We start from the raw sequence: 25,283 nt of genomic DNA, 5'->3' as shown, positions 1-25,283 counted from the left end.
ACAGAATTTGACATAGGCAAAGTGAGGAGGAAAATTCTTCCTAACCTGTTATAATTAATTAATTCACGGATTCAGTGTTGGTTCGGCCTACAGGAGAAGTGAACTGCAAAGCTTTGAAGATCACTGTATTTGCTGAGGTTGTCCAGGTGGTTGAGCTTGAAGACCTGCAGCGGTCAGACAAATGTGTTGGGGTTACTCACTGCTGTCACTTGTGGTGTTGAAGGAGGGGCTCCATTGGAGGGCTTGCAGCCGTGCAGCCCAGGGACTCCGTGCTGAGTCAGGGTGATGTTACTAGAGTTTGACCAGTGTTGAGGAGGGCAATGTTTTGAAACAACTGCTCCTGAGAGACTGATTGAATGAACAGAAGAAAGCTGGGAAGATGGGTGGGCATTCCTCATTCTTTTCTGCTTGTTGGTGTTTTGCTTAGGGTTCCTTTTCAAAAGAAGATTTCACTGATCAAGACTGTAGAAGACTTTCAGTCCAAGGAAGCACGAGCCAGCTCTTTGAGAAGCACAGGAAGAGCTGCACAGAGATCCTCGAGTCCAGAACTGCTTCTGTGCGCTCATCCAGCATGTCAATTAAAGGAAATGATTGCTATCTGGTATGATAGCAATATGATAGCAAATGATCTGGCAGTGAGGCAGTAACCCTGCTGGCACCAGGTACAACTTGTGAGGTTAACGTGGGAGCACTGGATACAAAAAGGTCACGATGGCTTCGTGTTCAGTGAAATCAGACTGTGGGTGGATGTTGTGTAGGGGAACAGGAATGACTTTCTGTTGCTCAAATAGAATGTGGTATGTAACAGCTCTAGCACTGTGCTGATTTAAACGAGCACTGAAGAAGAGGAGCCTCCAGCTAAAAAAGCAGCTTTGGTAAGGAGGGGAAGAAGTGTCAGTGCTGTCCTGGTCAGGCTGATACTGAGATACAACTCCTGTAGAAAGTGTGGAGAACTGAAATGTTCTGCAGGTTTCCTTTCAAAGTAGTCACTGTGTGCAGGATGCTGGATGAATGACAGTGTGTGCACAATGCTCTGCAGCCCTGTGATTCCTCTTTAGTGTGAAGGAATTTGTCCATTACTGCTGCATTGTTAAAAAGACCTGAGGTGCTCTGCAGACTTCCCGTGGTTGTTAACATCCTTCAGGAGCCCCTTAGCCCCCGTGTTGGGTTCAGGATCAGCAGTGCTGAAGGAGAAGCACTGCAGAGGAAGGATCTCCTGAGCAATCATTGACTTTGTCTTCCTTCTTCCCAGACTGCTGCTCCAGCCCTGCCGGAGGTCAGCCTGCTCACCAAGGCTGTAGAAGATGACACTGAAAAGTTCATCTTGGAAATCTCAGGAGGGGAAATGGTAGCAGAAATTGACTTGGACCTGGAGAAGGATGAGGATGATCTCCTTCGTGAACTTTCTGAGATGATTGACAGTTGAACTGCATAGTAGTTATTATAGTATGTTTAAAAAAACAAAAAACAAAAAAAACAAAAAAAAACCCCTTTAATTTAATAAAAACCTTTTCTTTTTGGTTGGATACCCCAGGGTGGTACTTTACTAAAAGAGTCTTTGCAATAATGAGTCATAAAGCACAGCTGAACTGGTAAAAGATTGGCAGACAGCATTCCATTGTCCTGAGTTTTCCTGCTGGTCAGAGTTGAGGTCCTGTCCCTGATCCTGGTTGGCTCCTTTCAGCAGCAAGAGAAGAAAGCAGTGGGGATCTGTGCCCTGGGATGTGCCCAAGCCTCCAGCCTGGCACCCACCTGCCTGGTGCTGCCCCTGGCACGCGTGGTGCTGGGATGAGGGGGGAGCCCAGCGGGTTCTCCCTGCTGCTCCCTTCAAACCAGTGTGCGAGGTATGACCCACTGACGCCATCACCCCGGAGTGGGGCACAACGCGGTGCCAGCATCATCATCTCTGCGGGCACTGCAGCGCAGTCAGCGCGGCTCGGGGGCGGGGGGGGGCAGAAAGGAGTTGGGAGGGAGGGAGGAACCTCACAACATCCCGCAAACGGCCCCGGTGCCAACACCGCCCACCGCCCGCCGTCCCCGCACCGCAGCCCGCGCTGCCACCTGGCGGCTGTCCCCGCAGCGCTGCCGGGGGTTCCAGCAGCCGGGCCGCCCCCAGGATGGGACAAATGCGGGGGCAATTAAATTGGATGGAGGAGCCGGAAGGGACCGAGCGGGTCCTGAGCGCTTCAGGGCTGCCCTGAAGTTAAGCACCACATTCGGGGCATTGTCCAAACGCCACTCGGTCAGTGACGGGCTCGGGGCATCCACCACCCCCCAGAAGGGCCCGTGCCTGCGTTGGACCACCCCCACGGCAAAGACGCGTTTCTCAGCCCTCCCCCGCTTCCTTCATCAGTTACGGGCAGCTCTGTGCCATTCCCCTGCTTAGGAAGCCACAACGAGCAACGGGACGGATTCTCAGCCCCATCTCCTGCAGCTCGGACGAGCCGGGGGTCCTCAGCCTCTCCTACAGGATGAACCTCGTAGCCCTTACCAGCTTTGTCGCCTCCTTGCGATGCTTTCAAGGACCTTTTTGTAGGGTGGAGTGCCCCAAAATGCACTTTGCTCCCTGAGCTGGCTCACTGAGCCCAGGCAGCTGCTCAGGTACATCCCAGAGCCACGGGGACATCCCTGCAGTCCCTGAGGACCCTGTTCCCATGTGCTCACTTCCTCACAGCACCCACGGCACAGAAGGACAGGATGCACATCAGGACGGGCGGCTCCCAGCTCTGTTCTTCCCCATAACAGTCAGCACTGCTTTGTCTCTTCCTTTCAGTAACGCTTTATTTGTGAAGACAAAGAGGCGAGGAACAAACACATCCATCGGGAAACAATTCAAACCAACGTACATCATGAGAGCGAAATAAGTTACACTATTTACAGGAACACATCGAGGGATCAAATATTTGTACACACCTTGACAAACCCAGAGCGCAGTGCTGGGCTGCACCACCCAGCAGAGAAAAAAAGCCTTCACCAACAGGAGTTGGGCTCTGTACAACAGCTCTGAGCAAGAAAAGGCACCTGCTGCTGTGTGGGATGGGCTGATGGAGCAGGCAGTGCAGCACTGCAGAGCAGGGAGCAGAGTGCAGGGTGGTGGTGGGATGCAGAGCAGTGAGCAGCTAAAGGGGCAGAGCTGCTCCACTGCGAATGGGGACAAAGGCCCGGGGTGGCAGGAAGGTGAAGGGCAACGCTTTGCTGGAAAGGCCTGGGGGGGGAGTGGGACTGTGCTGGGATCCCTCACAGTTGGGGTGGGAGCAGCACGGGGAGAGAGGGGCAGCTGGTGGGAGCCCTGGGGAGGGTGATGCTGCCTGCAGGATGGAGCAAAGCAGGGGTGAGCACGCTGCAAGGCAAGGGGACAAGTGACAGGTGCTCTGTGGGATCGTACCTGGAGCCCATCCAGTGTGGGATGGGAGGGCATCCCTGGGAGCAGACTGCCCAGGCAGGGAGCCCAAAGCAGCTGTGCTTTTGGAGGCGCTGGGGAGGAACAACGCATCCTTGTGCTTCTCACAGCTGGCCAGGCTGGGGACAGCCCTACAGCCTTGTCTTTTGTGCCGGGAGAGCTGCAGCTCCCTGGAGGGGCTCACAGTGGTTGGTTTGGGGGCCCAAACATTTGGACTTCTGGGTCAACTCCAGCCCTTGTGTGCAAAGCTCAGCTCCAGGCAGTGCAGTGCCCTTAGCAGAGCATGAAGCTGGCTCCTGTGTGCTGGGAGGAGGAGATCCAGGAGCAAGAGGCAGAAGCCAGGAAGAAGAAGTCCCCCAGCTCTCAGCAAAGGAAGGAGCTCCCTCCCTGGACAGCAGTTATTATCTCCATGCTTGACACCACCAAAGGCACCGAGGGAGAAGCAAAATTAGGTGCACAGAGGCTCAGAGACCACAAGAAAGCAGTGCAAGTCCTGAGCCCTAAAGGAGCACCCAGCACAGTGCGAAAGGACGGAGCCCATCTGCAGCCCAGCCCTGAACCTTCACCCTCTGTGGCCAAAGCCCTCAGCCCCAGCACGGGGCCTGCAGGCACCGTGCTCTGGGGCGTGGAACAGATGGCAAAACAGGCAAGTGCAGCCCCAGGGCCTCCTGCTGCCTGCCCACAGGCAGAGGCAGGGCAGCAAGGGAAGGATCTGAAGAAGCAGAGGCCAAGAAGCCACGCTCACTGGACTGCAGCTGAGTTGGGACTTTGTGCTTTAGCATTTGGGGGACCTGCCCCCCCCAACCTGACAGCATGGCTCAGAGCTGCCCCCCCACAGCCTCCTGTGATGGGGAGCAGGGCAGAGCTCTGTGCCAGCTTCCTGGGGCTGTCCTCGTCATGTTCAGTGCCTGGGACAGGATCTAGATTGAACTGCATTTTGGGGACAACAACTCTTAACAGCACTACGAGATTCAGTTTAACTCAGATTGCCTCGACCTCAGGCAGAGGCTGTTACAACACCAGAAACCTTTGAGCTCCCCAGCCCACCCCCAAAATGAAATCAATGACAACAGCACCCAGCTTGAACCGTGAGGTAGCTACACCAAATCAACACACACCCTCCATCTCCCCAGATCAACACCCCCCCACTCTTCCACATGGGAGATACCGACCCACACAGGTACTGAGACACCAGTACCTATGGTACACCCAGCTACAGCCACACGAACACAGACATACACATCCCAATGGAAAAGAACAGGCTGAGAGGGCAGCGTTGCCCCCACCTCCCAGTGCTGTGCATCACAGGGCAACCAGTGCCCCAGTGGCGCAGTGGTTAAAGATGCCGCCTTGCAACACTGGGGCCCGGAGTTCGAATCCCCCCTGTGACGCAAGTGGTAGAAGTGCCGCTCTGCTACACAGAGGCTCGAATCCTGGGGGCTGGACTCGATGATCTCTAAGGTCCCTTCCAACCCGCACGAAACTATGAAACTATGAAACTATGAAACCATGGGGCCTGTGATCCATCCTGCCCAGCCCCACAGCACAGGGCTCAGCTGTGACCCAGGAGCAGCCACAATCCTGTCCATGGCAGGGTGACCCTGTGCATGCCATCGTGCCCTCCACCAGGCCATGGAAACGGCATTTTCTTCTTCCCCTCCCCCCCATTCCCAGAATGATAAAAGACAGACTCCATCAAGTAAATAGAGATGCTCCTGTTTCAAGGTGTGCAGAAATTCCCACCCTGCAGTGGTTTGAACGAGGGCTGGTGGCACAAAATAACGGGGCTGCAGAAAGCAGAAGGAAATTGGTCTGTGCTTTCGCATCCGCCCTTACAACTTTCCCAACCACCTTTACATGTCAACAGAGCATTCTACAAAAACTCTTCAACTGTCCATGCAGGTACATATCCAATCAGAGCCGTGAGTCCCTTCTTCTCCTTCCAGAGGTGTCCTTGGTTCTCATGCTGTTGATCTGGCTCCACAGCTGCTGCTCTGAACAGCTTTTCTGGTATTCCCACATTCCCCTACGAGCCCAGCGTGGGGCAGGGCACGATGGAGCAGGGGATGCTCCAAGGGACCACAGGAGAGGTAGAAGAAAGCTCCAGTGTGAGACCAGGGCCTCGTCGGCCCCCTGAGCAGAGAAACGTGAGCAGGGCAGCTGGAGAGGCTGCGTCCTCATTGACACTCCTGGGCTGAGCCTTCAGCCTTCTGAAGGGCTCCAGCCATGCACCATCGTTCTCTGTAGGATTGTCCTTCAGGCGTGCAGCCGTGGGGGGAGTCGTGCAGGATCAGGGTCCAACCCGTCCGCACTCCGCTCCTGGCACAACCATCTCCATCCTCACCCATCTGCAGCCCTTCCCCACCCCACTGCAGAGCAAAGTGGGTACCCAGGGAAGAGCAGAGGGTCAGCAGAATTTGCAGCTGGGATTCAGAGATCTCTGCAGGGAAGCTCAGTTTGAGCCAGCTGTGCAGCACTGGCTGCTTCAGAAACAAAAGAGAATGATGGAATGAGTCAGGAGCTTTGCATGCTTCAGACAGGCACCGCCAGCAGAAGCAGCGCCCACCCCCAGCCCATGGTGGGCTGCCGACTCCCCCCCCCACTGTCCTTGCAAGGGTGAGTGCAGAACACGGCTGCCACAGATGTGGGCAATATTTGGGGTGAGAAGATGCACAAAAAGCCACATGCAGAACAGGGGAAACCAGAAATGTGGGCAAGGGGGAGAGAAGAGGTCTCAGAGGGGTGCTCTGCCCAGCAGCCACAGGAGACTACCTTGACATAGTGATCTTTGGAGCCCGTCACCACCAGGTCATGGTTGCTTGCTGTCTGGCTTACTGCGAGACACATCACGGGCCCAGTGTGGCCACTCAGCTTCCCAACGGGCTGCAGCCTACAACCAGTGACAAGGGTCAGTCAGCCCCTTCCCAACAGCACAGCTCCTCCAGAGCCCTCCCCCAGCACAAAGCCCACTGCCCTCAAGCACTCCTGACATAGAAAGGTCCCCAAACACGGGCATCGCCATCAGGGGTACCCTGCTTCACAGTGATGCTGAGGGATGAAGGCAGCTCTGGGGCACACCGACAGCCATCTGCAGAGCCCAGGCTGCAGTGAGGGCTCAGGGTCAGTGGCACAGCCTGGGGAAGCTGCTGCTCATCTCCCATTTCTTCCCTCTTCTCACAGATGGAAGCCACGCCTCAAGTAGTCCCATTGCTGCTCATCACCCATCAGGTCCAAAACAGGGGCTTGAAAAGGCATATGAAAGGGTTCTGTAAGCCCTCATTTGAGGCAGCTTCCACAGCTACAAAGGTTTTCCCTTTCCTAAGGGGAGTCTTTTCAGATGGACACCGTCCACACAGAATCAGTCAGTTGTCCTGCCTGCCTCTGTGCTGCCCCTCACCTGCTCAGCTCCCAGATGCGGACGGAGTTCCCAGTGGCAGCATAGAGGGTGGTGCCAGTGGGGTTGAGAGCAATCTGGTTGATCTGGTGCTCCCCCTGCACACTGGTCACAGGGCGGGTGGTTGTCCCAGCACATGCATCCCCAGAGATCACCTGGCCAGAAGACCTAGAGGAGGGAGGATGGGAGGAGAAAGGATGATCAGAGACCAGCTCAGAGCCTGCGAGGCCCCACCGAGGAACCCAAAGAAGCTGTTGGCTCTCAGCTGGTCCCACACTGGGAATTGTCCTGCAGCTGTCTGGCCGCCATGGGACCAGCAAAATCTCCACCTTCCAGAGCAGTGCTTTCCTTTGAGCATTTGCTGCAGAGGGTCCCCACAGATTCCATTCCAAGATCTCCCTAAGCCTCCCTTCTTCCTACAGCTGTAGGCACTGATCCTAAAACAGCTGGGCTCTGTTTCCAGCCTGTGGGACCCCAGGAGTTTCTCACACCATCTTCTGCAAAGCCAGAGCTGCCCACAGTCCCCCACAGCCACTCTTCCCACTACATACATCAGGGTGCGGATGCAGCACGCTTAGTCCTGGATGTCCCACACTTTGATGTACGATGTGGACACGGTGAACACCAACCCCGTGTGGCTGCAGTACTTGATGGAAATGACATTATTTGGGTGACCCTTGAGGGAAAGGCACAGCACTGTAAGGTCCTACAGGCATGGGAAAGCACGAGCTGCCTCACCCCCAAGCATCTTCCACTTCCTGGTAGGGCAATGGGCCCCTCCATCTGAACTCAGGCATATCTGAGCAATCATCTTCATGGAAAACCTTGGCATCTCCCCACTAGCAGCCCCTGCCTAACGGCTCTGCCCAGGTGACACAGACTGTGAGACGTGATGCTCACGGCCTCTGCTCTGAGCCAGGAGCATGATGGCCATTGTGCATGGCCATCGCTGTCATGGGTGCACCTCACGAGTTAAAGACCGATAATGACCCAGCATATAGAAATGCATGTTTTGGACATTGGTGTACAGCTTGGGGCATTAAGCATACCTTCGGCATTCCCGGAAGCAGCACCTGCCAGGCTATTATGGAGTGTGCACATCAGACCTTGAAGGGGCGTCTTCGTGCACTTAAAGAGGGGGGAGGGCTGGAGGGGCCTGAGCTGTGCCCACACGCTCTCCTCCTGCGTAAGAGAATCAGATGGGAGACCATCAGCTGACCGAATGGACACCAATAGGTCAGGTCCTGATCAGACCTGACGCAGGGCCATGGCTCCCAGACCCTATGCCACTCCTCGTCATGGGCAAGAGACACGTCTGTGTCGGGACCCCAAGTGGGCCCTGCTGGCTGCCGGCACGTTGGGTTAAGCCGGCACCAAACGACGAGCCATCCTGCGCACCGTGAGGATCTGAACATCTCAGCACCGGTTTTGGTCAACGTCTCCTTGGTTAATGTCTCCAGTGCAGCCAGTGATTTGACGTCAGCACTGGGCAGCGGATGCTGGTAACGGCACATGAGACTGCGTTGCTCCAATGTGCCTGAAGGTCCGAACTGGGAATCCAGCCTTCATGCCGGACTGATAGTTCGTGAGCGGGGGAGACCTTGTTCCTGGACAATCCCCCAGTGGTGGACATTCAGAATGATTCGTCACAGCCAATATGTTTTTGTCTTGTTATTTGGTTATGGGGTGTGACATTATAATGCACACTGGACAGAACTGGAATGCCATGAAGATTTTGTACAATAGTGTTACATTGAACTTGGAGAAGTTGTAACTCCATTGTGTACTGTGCTGTTATCTTGAACTTGAATGCACTGTTCTCTTCAAGTTCTCTTTAAGTGTTGCCATACAGCATTTCAAAATTGTTAGGCAGATAGCTGTTATGTCTTTTCAGGTTTGTAGGCACTGCAGCTGCATCTCTTTGGTATGTTATTATGACAGCTTCATGGATTTCCGCATATGTTTAATGTTTGATTCGTTTCCAGAATATCCTTTAATGAGCGAAATCACCTTTGGGGTAACAGGGAGTACCTAGGAGATCCTTTACAGGGGCTGCAGATGATAAAGAGGGGGGAGATGTTGGGTATTGGGCAGGTGGTGCCTGCTTGCACCACGGCTGGAGTAAGGGAGGTCACGGGTATCTGATAGGGGCAGTCACCTGTACCACTATATAGGGTTTGTGGCATCGCATTAAACTGGTACTTTCAGCGTTACACACTGTGTGTTCTGGTTAGCATTTGGGCTGCTGTGCTAACAGATGTGTCTGGGGTTATCTTGTTTTAAAATGGAAGGGCTTGTAAGGAGCAGAGGGATGTGAGGTATTTCTAGTCCGCTTCATGCTCCCGATTCTAAAACCCTTCCAATTGTGAGGAAACAGAAGTGCTGAGCTGTGTGCGTGTTCCACGGAGCAGAGTCCAGTGACAGTTGGTGCCCGGCGTCTGTGCTGAGCAGCATTGAGGTCTTTAGGAACATAGGAATCTGCCAATCTGTTGTGAAGCTACTAAAGGTAAAAAGGCAGCATTTCTATCAGTATTGGAGGAGGGAAGGAAACTTTGTCCTTAAGTGCTGTTTTTGTTCCCATTGTCATGCAGTCAATCCAGCAACTAACTTGAGAACCCGACTTCTCCTCTCTTTAGTTTAGATTTGGGGAAATTCCCTGCCACCCAAAAAATATTTCCTGGAAAATTCACTAGTGTCTGTGTGAGTAAAAGGTTCCAACCTTTATTGACTATCGGAAATGCTTAGCTCAGAAATGTGCAGCACTTTAATGAAAGAGTTCCGAATCACTTGAATTTGATCTTCTGTCTGGCCTGGTTGCAGGTTTTACTGCATTTGGTACCTTAAAAAATACAACAACAAAACAAATCTAAAATATCAAAATATTTGATTTTTACATCAGAAAAGAAAAAAAAAAATGAACCAACCCAAACCCTTGTTGTGGCTGAGCAGATCGTGCTGCAGCTCCATGCAGTGCTGAGTTACAGTATTCAGGCATATGTGTGTGGATTTGTGTATTGATACGCACTGGCATGCTTTTGCTGTACAGGTAACAAAGACAGGGGAAGGTTTTAGTGTTTTCTTCATAGGTGAAGAAACCTTGAAGACCAGAAATTCCAACTTACAGAATTTGACATTGGCAAAGTGAGGAGGAAAATTCTTCCTACCCCGTTATTCTTAATTGACGGATTCAGTGTTGGTTCAGCCTACAGGAGAAGTGAACTGCAAGGCTTGGAAGATCGCTGTCTTTGCTGAGGTTGTCCAGGTGGGTGAGCTTGAAGACCTGCAGCGGTCAGACAAATGTGTTGGGGTTACTCACTGCTGTCACTCGTGGTGTTGAAGGAGGGGCTCCATTGGAGGGCTTGCAGCCGTGCAGCCCAGGGGCTCTGTGCTGAGTCAGGGTGATGTTACTAGAGTTTGACCAGTGTTGAGGAGGGCAATGTTTTGAAACAACTGCTCCTGAGAGACTGATTGAATGAACAGAAGAAAGCTGGGAAGATGGGTGGGCATTCCTCATTCTTTTCTGCTTGTTGGTGTTTTGCTTAGGGTTCCTTTTCAAAAGAAGATTTCACTGATCAAGACAGTAGAAGACTTTCAGTCCAAGGAAGTACGAGCCAGCTCTTTGAGAGAGCACAGGAAGAGCTGCACAGAGATCCTCGAGACCAGAACTGCTTCTGTGCACTCGTCGAGCATGTCGAAGAAAGGAGACGATTGCTATTTCTACTTCTATTCCACTTGTAAAAAGGTCTGCTTGGGTTTTTTCCTTCATTTTTCCTTCTTTCAGTTCTGAAGTCAAGAGGACGGGGTGGAATACTTAGAAGTATTACTGATCTTCAGCAAACTTCATAACTAATTGCATTGTGCAAAAGAGCAACTCGCTAAAAATGAGCTCAAAGCACGGCCAGTTCTCAGGTTGCACTAGTTCATTTTCCTCTCTTGGTTTCCATTGGGTTACAGGGAGACAACTGTCCCTTCAGGCACTGTGAAGCTGCTTTGGGCAATGAAACCACCTGCAGGCTGTGGAAGGAGGGCCGCTGCTTCAGGAATGTCTGCAGGTTCAGGCACATGGAGATCAGTGTGAGTGTTGGCTCCTCAGAGTTTATCACCAAACCCACTTCTCATTTCTTTAGGTGGGCTGATGTGCTTTTGCAGATTAGGTTCATTTGCTTTGAAATGATGATGGTTCCTATTGTTAAGAGGGGGCTGGGAGGAAGCAGAGGGAAGAGAGCTCAATGGCAATGGTATATCATAGCAGAATATTAATGTAGTAGATACCAACAGTGTTCTCTCAACAGTTGCTAAAGAACCACATCATTCAGACAAGCATTCTGCAAGGTGTGTTAGTTTAACCCCTTCTAAACTGGTGTCCTCACCCACAGAATGCTAGAAAAGCTCATTGAGCCTGGTGCTCCCAGCCTGCGCACGCTTCAGAGTGGTGTTTGAGTGCTGCTTTGTGGCAGTCTGCTCACTGGCACCATCTGGAGCTCAGTCTCCCTTTGCAGATCTTATGTCCACGTTACCATCAGCTTTTCTTCCTTTCCGTCTGCAGAAATTTCGCAGCATGATTTCCTGCTACTGGGAGAACCAGCCAGGAGGCTGCCAGAAATCCAACTGTGCCTTCCATCACACCAAGGGACGTTATCTCAATGGGGTTTTCTTTCCACCAAGCCAAAGTGAGTTTGTCTTTTTTAGGAATGAAAGATTAACTCTATTACTCACAGGTGGGTATAGTGTCATAAAGAACGCCAGATAACGTTCACTTGTGAGCTGATAGATAGGTGCACAGCTGAACTTTGTGCGCTTCTGATACTCAGTTTTATCTTGCATGCTCAGCTTCTCTCTGCTCCTGTGGCCTTTGCCTTGCTGGTTGTGTTCCTGCAATTAAGCTTTTTCTGGGTGTCAGGGAGATGAATGTTGTGTAGGGGGGGATTTCTTTGTTCACAGAGAAGCCATTTGGATGGGCAACTGGAGACTCAGCATTTATCTGTGTGGGTTTTCATCCTTGCCTGCCATCTTTGTGCAGTGGTTGTAAGGTTAGGATCAAAGTTTTAAATTGATCCTTTTCTTCCTTTAGCTACGCTGCCAAGTCCACCAGAGTCTGCAGGTGACGATCCGAGGGCAGCTCAGATAATAGTGCAGCAGAGCAAGCTTTCCGTGCAGTCCGATCCCTCTCCACAGTTGATGGAAGTGATGCAAATGGAAAACAAAGAGAGTGTCCCAAGCGCTACACATCCTCCCATTTTAATCAAAGCTGCAGATGATGACAAATGTGATGATGGTGAGTGTGGTTGCTTTTCCCGGTTCTTTACTAGTTACTCTATTCACTTAGGCTGCTTCTATGGGTTTACCAGGTAAGTATAGCTGTTAAAATAAGGAACCTGTCTGTAATCACTTCCATTTGTACTTAAGAATATAAACTGTGGGCTGCCAATTAACTCCAAAGCAATTTGTTGTAAAAACACAACAGAACATAGGGTTGCTGAATAGACTCAGCTATTTCCATGATCTTGTTCCTACCTCGTATCTTCATGTGCCTTTCAGATTAGGTAGGTAAACTCCTTTGTTTACTTCATTAGAGCAAGATGAGGCCACAGCATGGAGTTTAAGTGCCTGTATGTGCATCTTTTCAACCAGTGGTGAAAGCCACATTTGCTGATAGAGGAATCTAATGTCATATGGATGGGATAAAGTAAGGGATAAAGCCTACTTTTAATATCCAGAAGGATGAAAGGAGGGCAGCAGACAGACATCAGGTCCATGGTGCTCTTAGCTGTGGGGAGAGCTGACAGGGTTTGTTCTGCATGCTTCTGAGCAGGAGGCAGTTTGCAGAGCTGTGGTCCTCAGCGTGTGCCTCTGTCCCTCGGTCTCATTCACTGCTCTGTGTTCCCAGATGACAGTCTGAATGCTGGAATAAAAACACTTGAAGAAATCAAACTGAAGAAACAAAAGGATAAAACCAAACAACAAAGTGGTGAGTTCATATGCCCTACTTTGTTATCCTTCTGATAATACTCAGATAGCTGGCACTGTGTTGGGGAATAGAGCCGTTCACAGAAGTGAACCTTTATCTTGCACTGCTGGTTTTGGAGTAGCAGTTGCTGGTGGCTGGGTGCTCCATGAGAGATAGACTTTATTGTGGTTAACTGTTCTAAAATCTTTCTCCAAAGGAATTATCTTAGGAATGTTGTTGTTTTCTCTCTGTAGCTGTTGTCAGTGGCCTTCCGCTGAAACGCAGCCTGGCAGAAAGGCTGGAGAAGAAGATCAAGATTGACAGAGCACCAAGGAGAGGTAAATGGTTGTCTGTGTTTGCTGCACAGATTCTCTAGGCTTTCTGCTTATTCTTTAATGGGTGCGTTGTTGTTGGGAACACGCATATTCTGTAATATTATGTCAAATCTGGAAACCTAAGCTCTCGCTGGACTCTCTTTAAATCATTATGCTTCTCCTTTCTTGATGATGGCAGAGAAGGGTGCCAAGCCAGCAGGGGAGATCCATGTCAAAACTCTGGAAGAGATCCGTCTTGAGAGAGCGAATCAGCGAGGAGAAACCCCAGCTGCCCCCCAGGCAGAAGGGTGCTGTAAGGTGGAGGATCCCAGCTCCGGGGTGAGGCCTTCTCCTGCAGTTCGCATCAAAACCTCGGAAGCCCTGGCTGAAAGGAAACACAAACAACTGGAGGAAGAGAAGCAAAATGTAGAAGAGCTTCTTACTGAGAAGAGAGCTAAGGGTAAATGCAAGAAGAAAATTTTCCCTCCACCTGAGCCTGATAAAGTGAAACTGGAAGAGCCACCGCGTAAAATCAAGCCATTGGAAGAAGTACATATTAAAACCTTGGAAGAAATCAAGCAGGAGAAAGCCCTGCGGATGCAGCAGATGGCAAAGCCAGCAGGTAGCGAGGTGCTTCACTGTCTGCTCTGCTGAAGTGCTTCCCCTGTCAAGCAAATGGAGTTTGCTTAGAATTGCCTGGGCTGTTTCTTACAACATGCAAAGGCAGGAAGTGCCAGGATGTCCATCCATGTGTTTTTCTATTGAATCCGTGGTGTCTGCCTGCTTCATTCTGGAAAATTAATTTGCTGTGAGGTTTTGTAGTTCAGTTTCTCCTGTACTTTCTTTCTGCCATGGTTTTGGTGTGGCATGTTCTGTGTGTTGACGCCAAGGTTATCTTCATCTTTGGCTTGTATTGCTTAGTTTGATATGTAAATGTATTTGAAAAGCATGGATTGATTCCTCAGCATGGGGGCCAACCTCTGTCAGAAAGGTCAGGGGGGTGAGTTATTCATTGGGGAGGTGAGAGAGGCTTCGTGAAGAGACAGCATGTGAAGGAGGGAAGAGCTTGGATACTGTATGGACTGCGTGATGCCGCCTCTGTCTGTGCTTTGTTATTGAATGTGAGGAAATAAGCACATGGAGGAAACACTGGCACTCAGGTTTCTTTCTATGCTTGCTGTTGACCAAGTGATTTTCTTTTTCTTTGTTTCAAAGCACCTGGAAGAGAAGAGAAAAAGACTGTGGAATGGAACAGGGCTGCTCCCAAAGCTGTCTCTGCACCCGCAGAGGTGAGTCCCTTCTGTAGATGGACACATTGACACAATTTCTTCACATGTTCTCATGTCTCACTGCTCACCATGTGCCACCATCATGAGTGCATTCCTGCCTTCCTGCCTTTGGTGAAGAGCTGCAGCCATGTTTCACAATCCTGATACTTTCAATGGCTTTCCCAGACAGCTTTGCACTCCTCAAACTCAGAATTGATCTGATTATATCTGGCAGAGAGGCAGTAACCCGTTTTTGAAACATCTCTAATCTGATTTCCTTCATATGCTCCCCCTGGTGTTTGTTCTTATTTTGCACTTACTTTATTTCTTTTTAGCCCTCGGATCAGAGTACACCAAATTCTAGAGCTCAAGCAAAGAGCCTTGAGGGGACAATAAAGGAGAAGCTACAGCTGAGACAACCGGAGAAGCTGAAGAAGGAAGTGGCTGCTGTGCCGGCTGCTGCTGAAGAAACAGTCAAAGGTAAAAGTGCAGAGCTTAGCAGTCCTGAATCCACCCTTCATGTTCAGCTTATCAGCTTGCAAAGGCCTAAGTGAAATCTCAGCACGGTGGGCAACAGCATTGCCAGGGAAACCATCAGCCCAACCTCAGGAGCAGAGAACTATGAATGAGTGTTGAGTGTGAGGTGGTCCTTGGAAGTAAAGGGACCTGAGTGCTCATGGTGGGTGCCTTTGCTTAGTGCTAGAAAGGGAAATGCTTATTTTCTTAGTTCACTTGTGTTCCTTCCAGCCAGACTTCAGCTTGAGAACGAGGGACAGACAGTGGCACTGAGCTGCAGACTTACCTGTGTGATAAACCCCTGGATGTATTTTGTGGGTCTGTTGTGGCTTGCACAGCGTCTGGTTGCACACTCTTGTCTGTAGCTCCTGCTTTTTCCTTTCTCTAGAGGGACCATGTATTGCTTTCTCCTGCTGTATGGCTGTTTCCCTTGTCTGGGTTATAATATGGTGTAGCTGTGCAGTTTCTTTGTTCCTTTGGTCGGACTGTTGGTATGCAGCACTTACTGTGGAAGATACTGCTGAGATTTGTGGAAAGAGCAATGTAATTTTGCTGGCCAGATGTATTTAACTGTGGAGAAGAGCTGTGGGAATGACAGGACAACCTGGACTCCTCTCAAGGCACAATTGTACCAGCTCTCTCTTCTTCCTGTAGCCAAGGGCAAGGTGTGTGTGAAGCCCTCGGATGGGAAAGCCAGCACCCCCACGAAGCGAGCAAGGAAGCGGAAGGCTGCTGAGATCTCTCCTTCTGCTGTGGCAGCTGTGAATCCTCGGAGAAGCACTGAAGAAGAGGAGCCTCCAGCTAAAAAGGCTAAAATAGCAGCTTTGGTAAGGAGGGGAGGAAGTGTCAGTGCTGTCCTGGTCAGGCTGATACAGAGATACAACTGCTGCAGAAAGTGTGGAGAACTGAAATGTTCTGCAGGTTTCCTTTCAAAGCAATCGCTGTGTGCTGGATGCTGGATGAATGGCAGTGTGCGCACAATGCTCTATAGCCCTGTGATTCCTTTGTGGTGTGAAGGAATTTGTCCATTATTGCTGCATTGTTAAAAAGACCTGAGGTGCTCTGAAGCCTTCATATGGTTGTTAACGTCCTTCAAGAGCCCCTTAGCCCGCGTGTTGGGTTAAGGCTCAGCAGTGCTGAAGGAGAAGCGCTGCAGAGGATGGATCTCCTGAGCAATCATTGACTTTGTCTTCCTTCTTTCCAGACTGCTGCTCCAGCACTGCCGGAGGTCAGCCTGCTCACCAAGGCTGTAGAAGATGACACTGAAAAGTTCATCTCGGAACTCTTAGAGGAAATGGAAGGAGAAATTGACTTGGAGCTGGAGAAGGATGTGGATGAACTCCATCGTGAACTTTCTGAGATGATTGACAGTATATCTGAGTAGTCTTATAGCATATATATATATATAAATAAATATTTCAAAAGGCTTCACAATGAGTCTTATAGCACAGCTGAACTGGTAAAAGATTGGCAGACTGCATTCCACTGTCCTGAGTTTTCCTGCTGGTCAGAGTTGAGGTCCTGTGCATCCATTCCCTGCTCCTGGTTGGCTCCTTTCAGCAGCAAGAGGACAAAGCAGTTCTGTGACACCCCAGAAGGACGTCCACCTGTGTGCTGCAGTGCCTGGCAATTGATCTCCTGATCCAGTGACGCTCTGAAGGCTTCAACCTCAAGCTCCTTCCTTCCTCCTCCCTTGGCCATGCTCAGCATTGGGTGCAGCTGGAAGCTTCTTCAGTGCTCCCATTTCTTGGGTAGCCCCTATGTCTAGCTTGGAGTTCTGCCAGCTCTTGAGTTTTTTTGGTGTATGCCTTTGTTTTTGACTTGAATCCTTTAAGGCAACTTAATGACGATGTGGGGGTGGGAGGGAGCAGAATTATTCTGGTGTTTTGGACCAAATGTGCCACCAAGGTGGGGGGGTGCTCCCTGCCTTCCAGTTATCAGCAGTGATGCAGCAGCAGTGTGAGAAGCGGGAGCTGCACGCCACTGCTGCGTTATTCCCCCCTTTCCCTTTTTCTGGACTTCCAGTGCTGTTTGCTGGCAGAGCGCGATGCTGTGCTGATGATTTCTGGAAGCCAACACGTGTGCGCTTCACTTGTCTCAGTTCAGAGTGTATCCATCCCAGCCCTGCTGTGGGCACAGTGCAGCCCTGGCCCTGCTGGAGGACGCTGTGGTGACTCTGTGCTTCAGCAGGGTATTGAGTGGTTTTCTGCTGACTCTGGGTGGGACTGTGCCCATGTCGTGTCTGCCATTGTTACTGTAAATATTTTATCCTTTCCTTTTGTATTTGCCTTCTATTTAAGATATTGTATGAATGTAGTCAGGCTCCTCTGTTTGTGCCGGCGGCTCTCAGCTGTGTTTTTAAATAAACCTGGCACAGGACAGCAGTGCTGTACGTCTGCCTGCAGCTCTTGGAGGGAGCAGGAGGGGAGCCAGGAGTGCTGCTCCAACAACATCCTGGTGCTGCTGCCACCAGGGTTACTGCTGTGCTGCTGTTATGAGCTCCATGGAAGAGATGAGCTCCAGCACTGCCTCCTCTCACTTATTTGGCTCTGAAGCCTTCAGTTGCTATTGGCCGTGGCACATTCCACGCAGTGTGAATCTCTCTAACAGACATAACTGTATCAGTGGAATTGTGGGGGCTGGGAGGGAGGACACAGTGCTGCTGAGAGCAGGGCCAGGCAGCCCAGCATGCTCAGCACCACAGCCAGGTGAGTCTGGCAGTTCAGTTACAGTCTTTGCACTCCCTGTGCTATCTGCACCGCTTTGGCATGAAGACGTGACTGGAAAGTTCATCCAGTATTGGGCTGAGCTGTGCTTCCCCCCCATAACCCACAGTGCTGCCACAGCCACATTCTGAGGGCAGACACCCAGCTTCCATAACCAACCATGCACTGAGGCTGAGCTACCCACACCCCACATCCCAACCTGCTCCTCTACAAAACATCTCCGCTTTATTCCATACCAATCCCAGAGCATCCCACTCTTCCCATCCTGCAGCGGGGAGCGGAGACAGCCACAGCTCCCCATGTCCCATCGCATCCCACTCCAGCTGCCCTGTGGTCCTCAGTGCTGCAGCAGCCGGCTGTAGGGTCCACCGCGGGTCCTCAGTTCGGTGGGTGTCCCCATCTCAGCCATCGTGTCATGCTCCAGCACCACAACACGGTCTGCCTTCTCCAGCATCCAGGGTTGATGGCTGATGAGCAGCATTGACTGGTCCCCCCTGTTGGGCATTGGGTAGGTTTGTGGCGTGGCATTAAGCTGGTACATTCGGTGTTACACGCTGTGTGTGAGTCCCGTCCGTTCCCGTGTGCGGAGGCACGGTACTTTCACACAGCAGCCTTGATTTGTCGCCGGATCGGGAGGCGACAGCCTTCATGTCAGAAATGTGGACAAATGCTTCTGTTGTCTGAACCGTCTCTTGGCCCTCAGCACAATGGTGCGCTGCCTTTCCAACCCTTCACAGCACTGCTAGGTGCCAAGTGCTGTGCTTTAAGTCTGTTGTACGATGAGTGGCAGCAGAGACTTTCCAAGTGAAATGCTTCATGCTGTAGATAAACAACAACAACAAATACAGCTGGGTTAATGTGGTTGTCTTCCTGTGGCATATTAGTTGAAGCAAAAAAGAAAATCCCCATCCCTTCTTGCTGGTGCTCTTGGCCACCCCCAGGAAGGGCTGAAAAGCTCTTCCAGGTCCTTTCCTTTGAGCCTTTGCTGCAGAGGGTCCCCACAGATTCCATTCCAAGATCTCCCTAAGCCTCCCTGTTTCCTACAGCTGTAGGCACTGATCCTAAAACAGCTGGGCTCTGTTTCCAGCCTGTGGGACCACAGGAGTTCCTCACACCATCTTCTGCAAAGCCAGAGCTGCCCACAGTCCCCCACAGCCACTCTTCCCACTACATACGTCAGGGTGCGGATGCAGTGTGCTGAGTCCCGGATGTCCCACACTTTGATGTACAACGTGGACACGGTGAACACCAACCCCGTGTGGCTGCAGTACTTGATGGAAACAACATTATTTGGGTGACCCTTGAGGGAAGCAATTTCCTGACCCGTCACTAAGTTCCACATCTTACAGCTCCGGTCTGTAGGAAGAAGAACGTGCCTGAGAGAGTGTGGCTGGGGAGTTCATCCGTGGCGTGGAGGCACTGACTCCTTCCCAAGCGCTGCCTCCCACCACCCACAGCTCCTCTCCAGGGCAAAGGAGCCAGCCTGCTCCAGCACCTGGACATCAGAAGGCAGGGACAGGGGAGCAGCCCAGAAGGAGCCATCCCTGCCATGCACCCCAATTCCCCATGCCAGCCTGGGGAGATCTATGAGAATAGCGCATAAAAAGCCAGCAGCCCCCACACCTGTTCTGTCCAACATATGCCTTTTTAGGCAGTGAAAAGCAGTTCATCGGTGGCATCCAGGCAGAGCACAGGCTTGGTGTGTCCTTCTGCCACAGAGACGCACTGCAGTGGGGCTGTCCGGGCATTCTTGGTGCCACCCACTGGATTAATGATGCCCCCTGCATGGGAAAGAAAGAAGGTGGGGTAGGTATGTGGAAAGGCACAGCACTGTAAGGTCCTACAGGCATGGGAAAGCACGAGCTGCCTCACCCCCAAGCATCTTCCACTTCCTGGTAGGGCAATGGGCCCCTCCATCTGAACTCAGGCATATCTGAGCAATCATCTTCATGGAAAACCTTGGCATCTCCCCACTAGCAGCCCCTGCCTAACGGCTCTGCCCAGGTGACACAGACTGTGAGACGTGATGCTCACGGCCTCTGCTCTGAGCCACGAAACTCAGCTCATTGGACCCCAGCTCAGTAGAGGACAAACTGCAATTTCTCCATCCTGAAGCTCTGCCAGGAACGCTTCATTAGACCAATTTCATGGCAGTTCCTTCAAGCTGCCAGCCAGCCCGTGGTTGGCAAAGTTTGGAAACGGAGCTGTACTCCTTTTAAAACCAACAGGATGACAGAGGGCAGCACTGGCATTTGCACCCAGCACCCTGTGCCCGATGCTGGCTCAGAGGATCCATCCTCCCCAAACCTTCTTCCAAGGGACGCCCTGCAGGCACCTCATCCCTCCGGCCACAGCATCTGCCAATCACTTCCACATCAGAGTGTTCAGAACACTGAGGTCCAGCAGCCCCACTGCTGCAGTCCTGAGCTTTGTGGACACCAGCAGCTCTTTCCTGCTGGCATTCCAAGCGCCGCCTGGGGCTCTGAGCTGTGCTAAATCTTTTCCTATGAGTAGGCAAAACAAGGCAGGAGGCTGGAGAAGGGCAGGCCCAGGGCTGCATGAGGTCTGCATTAGTCAGGAGGGTGAAGGTAAGCTCATTAATTCGGGTTTCGAAGTCACACGAGTGCGACCTCCTTCTCAGTTAGCAGCTGTGCTCACACATTCAGCAGCTCTCCTCTGACCCCTAGTGTTGCTACTGGTCTCGAAGTGACACCGAGACCAAAGGGAAATCCCGGCTCCCCAGGGTGAGATGCGATCAGAGCAAACAGCTCAAGGTGACAAAGCACACACGCGCCTGGAGCCGTGTATCCAGTGGTTGCTGAGAGCAGAGCACCCATCAGCACCAGAGGTGCTCCTAAAGGGCAATGAGAAGGTTGTCCTTGCACTGGGACAAACTCAGGAGCACATTCAGCCCGAGGCTGAGCTCTGCACAGCAGTGACTTGGCTTCTGGGGCAGAGAGCTCTGCTCACACAGGACCCAGCACTGGAGACATATGCGGTACCCCATGCCACTGCCAGAAACACCATATTAGGCCTAGAGACACAAATCCTGTGGCAACATGGCACCCCAGAGAGGATCGAATCAGACAATGGGACTCATTTCAAAAATTCACTGGTGAGCACTTGGGCCAAAGAACATGGCATCGAGTGGATCTATCACATCCCCTATCACGCACCAGCCGCTGGTAAGATCGAGCGCCACAATGGTTTGCTGAAAACCACGCTGAAAGCGATGGGTGGTGGAACATTTAAGAACTGGGAGAAACATCTAGCAGAAGCCACCTGGCTGGTAAACACCCGAGGATCAGCCAACCGAGACGGCCCTACACAGTCCAACTCCCTGCGTACCGTGGAGGGAGACAAGGTTCCTGTGGTGCATGTAAAGAATATGCTGGGAAAAGCAGTTTGGGTCCTCCCAGCCTCTGGAAAGGGGAGGCCCCTCCATGGAACTGTCTTTGCACAGGGACCTGGGTGCACCTGGTGGGTGATGCAGAAGGATGGGGATGTTCAGTGTGTGCCATGGGGAAATTTGATGCTGGGGGAGTGCAGCCAGTGATTCCATGTGTGTATATACATATATATATATATCTGTATGTACATATGTAAAGCATGTTAACTACTGTTCTGTTTATATGTTGATAAAAGTTAGGCATGATGTGATGATGTGTAATAAGGGGTGGAATGTTATGGTTTTGCAATTTGGTTGGTGTTGGTATTCCACATCAGAACAACATGCCTCATAATGGGAGTAAAGGGGACAAAGGGTTGCTGGCCTGGCTCACTGCAAGGAGACAACGTGGTCAGAGCTTCCTGCCTTCCACAGCTCCATCGGTGAGATTGGGGACTTGGTATTCTCTTTGTTGAAACTCTCTTGTTGTTGTTTAGCATTATTGGGTTATTAAACTGCCGTTTGTTCTCAGATCACCTTTTTTCTCCCTCATTTTTTGTTAGACCTAATCGCAGTCTCTCTTCCCCTCTTCCAAAACGCACGTGGCCGGGCCGGGCCACTACCATGCCGTGAGAGAAAAAGGGGGGGGAGCTTTTGTTCCTGCTGCCCCGGGTTTGTGCCCACTGTCCCGGAGTGAGCTCTAGAGAGAACTCCGTGACAAGCGATCATACGAGTGGGAATGGCTTTAAACTCCAAGAATGGAAATGGAGGTAGATGGGTGGAGAAAATTCCTCCCCCAGAGGCAGTGAGGCCCTGGCCCAGGCTGCCCAGAGGCTGTGGGTGCCCTATGGCCCGTCTCAGGCAGGTTTTGCACATGATGCAAAAGCTCCAGTGCTTCTGCAGGAGGTTTCCCAGACAGCAGGCACCATCCTGCTCTGACCAGCAGGCAGTCATTTGCTTTGCAATTAGAACTAAGCAAGAACTATGAGCACATTTTCTCCCTCCTCCATTTCATTTTGCTTTGTGGGCTGGACTGAGAATCCAAAAGCGAAAATCTTACCTTCATCAGCACAGTCATTCCACATAAACATTCCTGTAGTACAGATGGGCTCTATTGTAGGTAATGATAACCTCCTTACTGAACAAAGATGGCTGTAATCCCACTGTGTATTAAGGATGCCAACTCCTGGACCTACCACTGCGCCTGTACTGAAAAGGAGGCAACGGACTGCCTGTGTCACACCTGTTGCTCGCATTTGCTGGTGATAAGGACTCTTGTATTTGCTGTATCCAACCTCCAGAGCTTCTGCAAAGGATACCAGGGCAGAAACAGGCATCTAAGAAAAGCAGCACTGAATTAAAAACACAAGACAATAACCTGTAACTGCTAGCTGGACCATTTTAGAAGAGGCCTCAGAGAGCACTTTGTACCTCACAAGTAAAGATCATCTTAAAACATCTTAAAGCAATACTTGAGAGAGTGTGAATCACATTCACTTTCTCACACTGACTTTCACCTCCCTGTCTGTACGTGGTGAAATGCTGCCTGGGAAACACATGCAGTACCAAAAGTAACAGAGAGCATGGGATAGATTAAGTAGTTCCACTTCAGACAAAAGGGTCTGTTCCCCCCCGATGGGCAAATGAAAGAGCCTTTATTTGAGAAACGGGCTCTATAGGAAAAGATATCAGAAGGAATGAACCCTGGGTGTAGTGCAAGAAAAGAGAAATTCATTTTGTCAACAGCAAAACTGCGGAAACATGGGTACCATGAAAACAGGCCAGGAAGCCTCTCAGGGAAGGAGGTTTCTAGTGGGACGTGGAGTTAAAGGGAAAAGAGGGGGTCACGCACTGTGGCATGGTCATGGTCAAGGACATGGACTGGGTAGCCTTCAACTCTTTTCCCTTCTCTGTCCAGAGAAGGAAAAAGCAAAGCAAACCCCAAGCAAACTCCATGCACTTGATAAGGGAAGTGCTTCACCAAGGCAGCTACAACAGCATCTTCTTACTTCTAGCCCAGGATGTGCTTCTGGAGCTGGCACACTGCCTCTGCTCTGATGTGGGCTCTGGGCCTTTGCCACACTGCGCTCCACCTTCGCGTGTTTTTTGGCAGGCCACAGCTCTGCTTTTTGCTCCTCTTCCTCCACTCCCTTGCGCTTTCTTGCAGCCACCGTCCTGCAGAAGGAGTGGTTGTCAACTGCAGGGGAAGGTCGTCCCCCTGTCCTGGGACCTGCTGTTCCAGGAAGCCCTCCAGCCTGGAGAGCAGCTTTCACATAGATCTTGCCATTTGGCTCAGCACCTCTCCCTGTTAGAACCAAGAAAGGGGAAGCTGCAAGATTTAATGAGTCCAGCACTACCTTCCGTCTGCAAACTGGCACAGAATCACAGAATTAGAGGTGTTAGAAGGGACATCCAGAGATCATCGAGACCAACCCCCCTCATCGAGACCAAAGGCCCAACTGGGCCACGATACGGAGAAATCTCATCTCCAGTGTTGACTGCAATGGATCTTAGGCTCTTGGGTGAACTGTGGGCTTGATTTTCCAATCCTGGACAGGAAAGGTCACTGTCAACCCCTCCAACTGCAAGACCTCAAGCAACATGCAATGACAACAGTCGCAAGAAAGGACAGACAGCAAGCCTGACTAGAAAGACAGGACCCAGAACCCAGATGCCTGCTGTGTGTCTGTAGCTCTCTTCATAGCTGGGCCACACTCCACACCAGTGTCCTGCCTTCCTGCAAGGCCATGCTTCACTGCAAGCCTGTTTGCTTCAGCTTCAAGCAGAAAGGAAACAAGAAAGACGTGAAGAGCATCTCTTGGGAGGAAGATCTGAGCACAGCCAAACACAAACTTCTGCTCCTCAAGCGTACTTTCTTCCATTCATTCCCATGGTGGGAATCCAGACTCCCTGCAAGTGAAAGAAAAATGAGGCGTGGAAGGGTTATGGGCTGGCTGGAGGAAGAGCTGGAGTTGATCCAGCGTAGGGACAGAGCTTAGGAGCCCTCTCCCAATGTTCAGAGACACACGCCAGGGCACAGGAAAGGGCACAGGGCACAGGACTCGGAGAGTTTGGGGACTGAGACTTAGGAGAGAGTGAAGAAACCTGAGGCAAGGGAAGCGCTGCTCAGCTGGGGAAGAAGGCCGAGATGGAAAGCAGAAAGCAACGATGAGGGCTTGAGCAAGAAGCCACAAAGGACAGCAGAACCACCTGCAACGCTTCCTCGGAGGTGGCACCAAAGTCAACGGTCAGTATGGTCCGGATTGCAGGCACGGCCGTGTTTCCCTTTTGTGGACAATGGAGAGGAAGGAAGGAAGCTGGAAGGGAAGGGCTTGTGCTGCATTAGAAGAGGGCTTCACCTGTGCAGGACTTGATGTATGGCAAGAGCTGGAGACGCTGCATTCCTTCAGGGTGCTTCAGCTCGATCCCTGTTTCAACATATTGATTATTAGCTGACCTTATAGCATGTCTTTAGTCATTGTTAGTATCTTACCTACTTAATTTTGTGTTGAAATGTATTTTAGTTGCATTTTGCATCTCTTCATTTCAAATAAAAGCCAACCAAACTTTTTAAAACTGGTGCTGTCTCTTTCAGTAGCTGCGCAAAATGTGCCTGGCTTGGGCTGGCCATCGTAGGGCGATGAAGCGGTCGGCTTCAGGTCCCTCCATGGAAATGCAGCTGCTTTTCCCCCGTTTCCCTGTTGGTGTTCTGCACCTGTGGCCTTTCAGCCCAACTGGAACTGCTAGCAACAGACTGTGAGCATCCCCTTGCTCTGCGAGGGCTGAGAGGAAAGCAAGGGAGAGGAAGCAGGGCGGGAGGAAGAAGGGTGTCCCTGCACTCAGCCTCTTGAGCTTGTCTGTCTTCCCGGCTGGCTCTTTCAGCCTTCTGATGCACCGTGTGTTGCTGTTTGCCCCGGGAAGCCCAGCTGCACGCGTGGAGGAGGACAGGGCAGCTGGAGGGCTGCAGGTGAACGCGCCTCGGGCACAGAGCTGAGCCGGGAGCCGGGAGGGCCCTGAGCTGCGCGGCGCTGCTTCAGCTCCAATGGCTTCAAGCACGCGATGGGCAGCGCTGCGTGTTTAGTGCCAGGGTGCTGCGAGGGCACGTTGCTGAGCCAGAGCCCAAAGAGGAGAGGCTGGATGCCAGGAGTGTCTGGTGGCCATTTTCAATTGGCGCCTTGGCGTCTTCCTTCTTCCACCAGCCTGCACAGTGGACTCGGTACAATGAGCTACAAGGCACTGCCTCCTGCTGCCTGCATGGCAGCAAGCAGCGCTGCCGGAGGTGAAAGAGAGGATTGTTGGGCTGTGTGCAGCAAAGGACCTGGATGTGAAG

At 51.4% G+C, this 25,283-nt stretch overlaps 1 protein-coding gene across 1 annotated transcript; it reads left to right on the top strand.

Moving 5' to 3' along the window:
* Positions 1-8,092: 8,092 nt before the first annotated feature.
* LOC146757084 (uncharacterized) lies at positions 8,093-25,236 on the top strand. The gene is made up of 8 exons (XM_085523321.1): positions 8,093-8,126; positions 8,780-8,811; positions 11,970-12,069; positions 13,027-13,079; positions 14,659-14,803; positions 15,494-15,834; positions 24,552-24,709; positions 24,942-25,236. Exons 1-8 carry the CDS (start codon positions 8,093-8,095, stop codon positions 25,234-25,236), a joined length of 1,158 nt encoding a protein of 385 aa, XP_085379447.1.
* The last annotated feature ends 47 nt before the right edge of the window (positions 25,237-25,283 follow it).

The sequence above is a fragment of the Coturnix japonica genome, chromosome 24 (assembly GCF_054131305.1).
Source record: "Coturnix japonica strain WE chromosome 24, WE-NBRP24, whole genome shotgun sequence".
Taxonomy (NCBI): Eukaryota; Metazoa; Chordata; class Aves; order Galliformes; family Phasianidae; genus Coturnix; species Coturnix japonica.
This window is presented reverse-complemented; position numbering and strand designations above follow the sequence as displayed.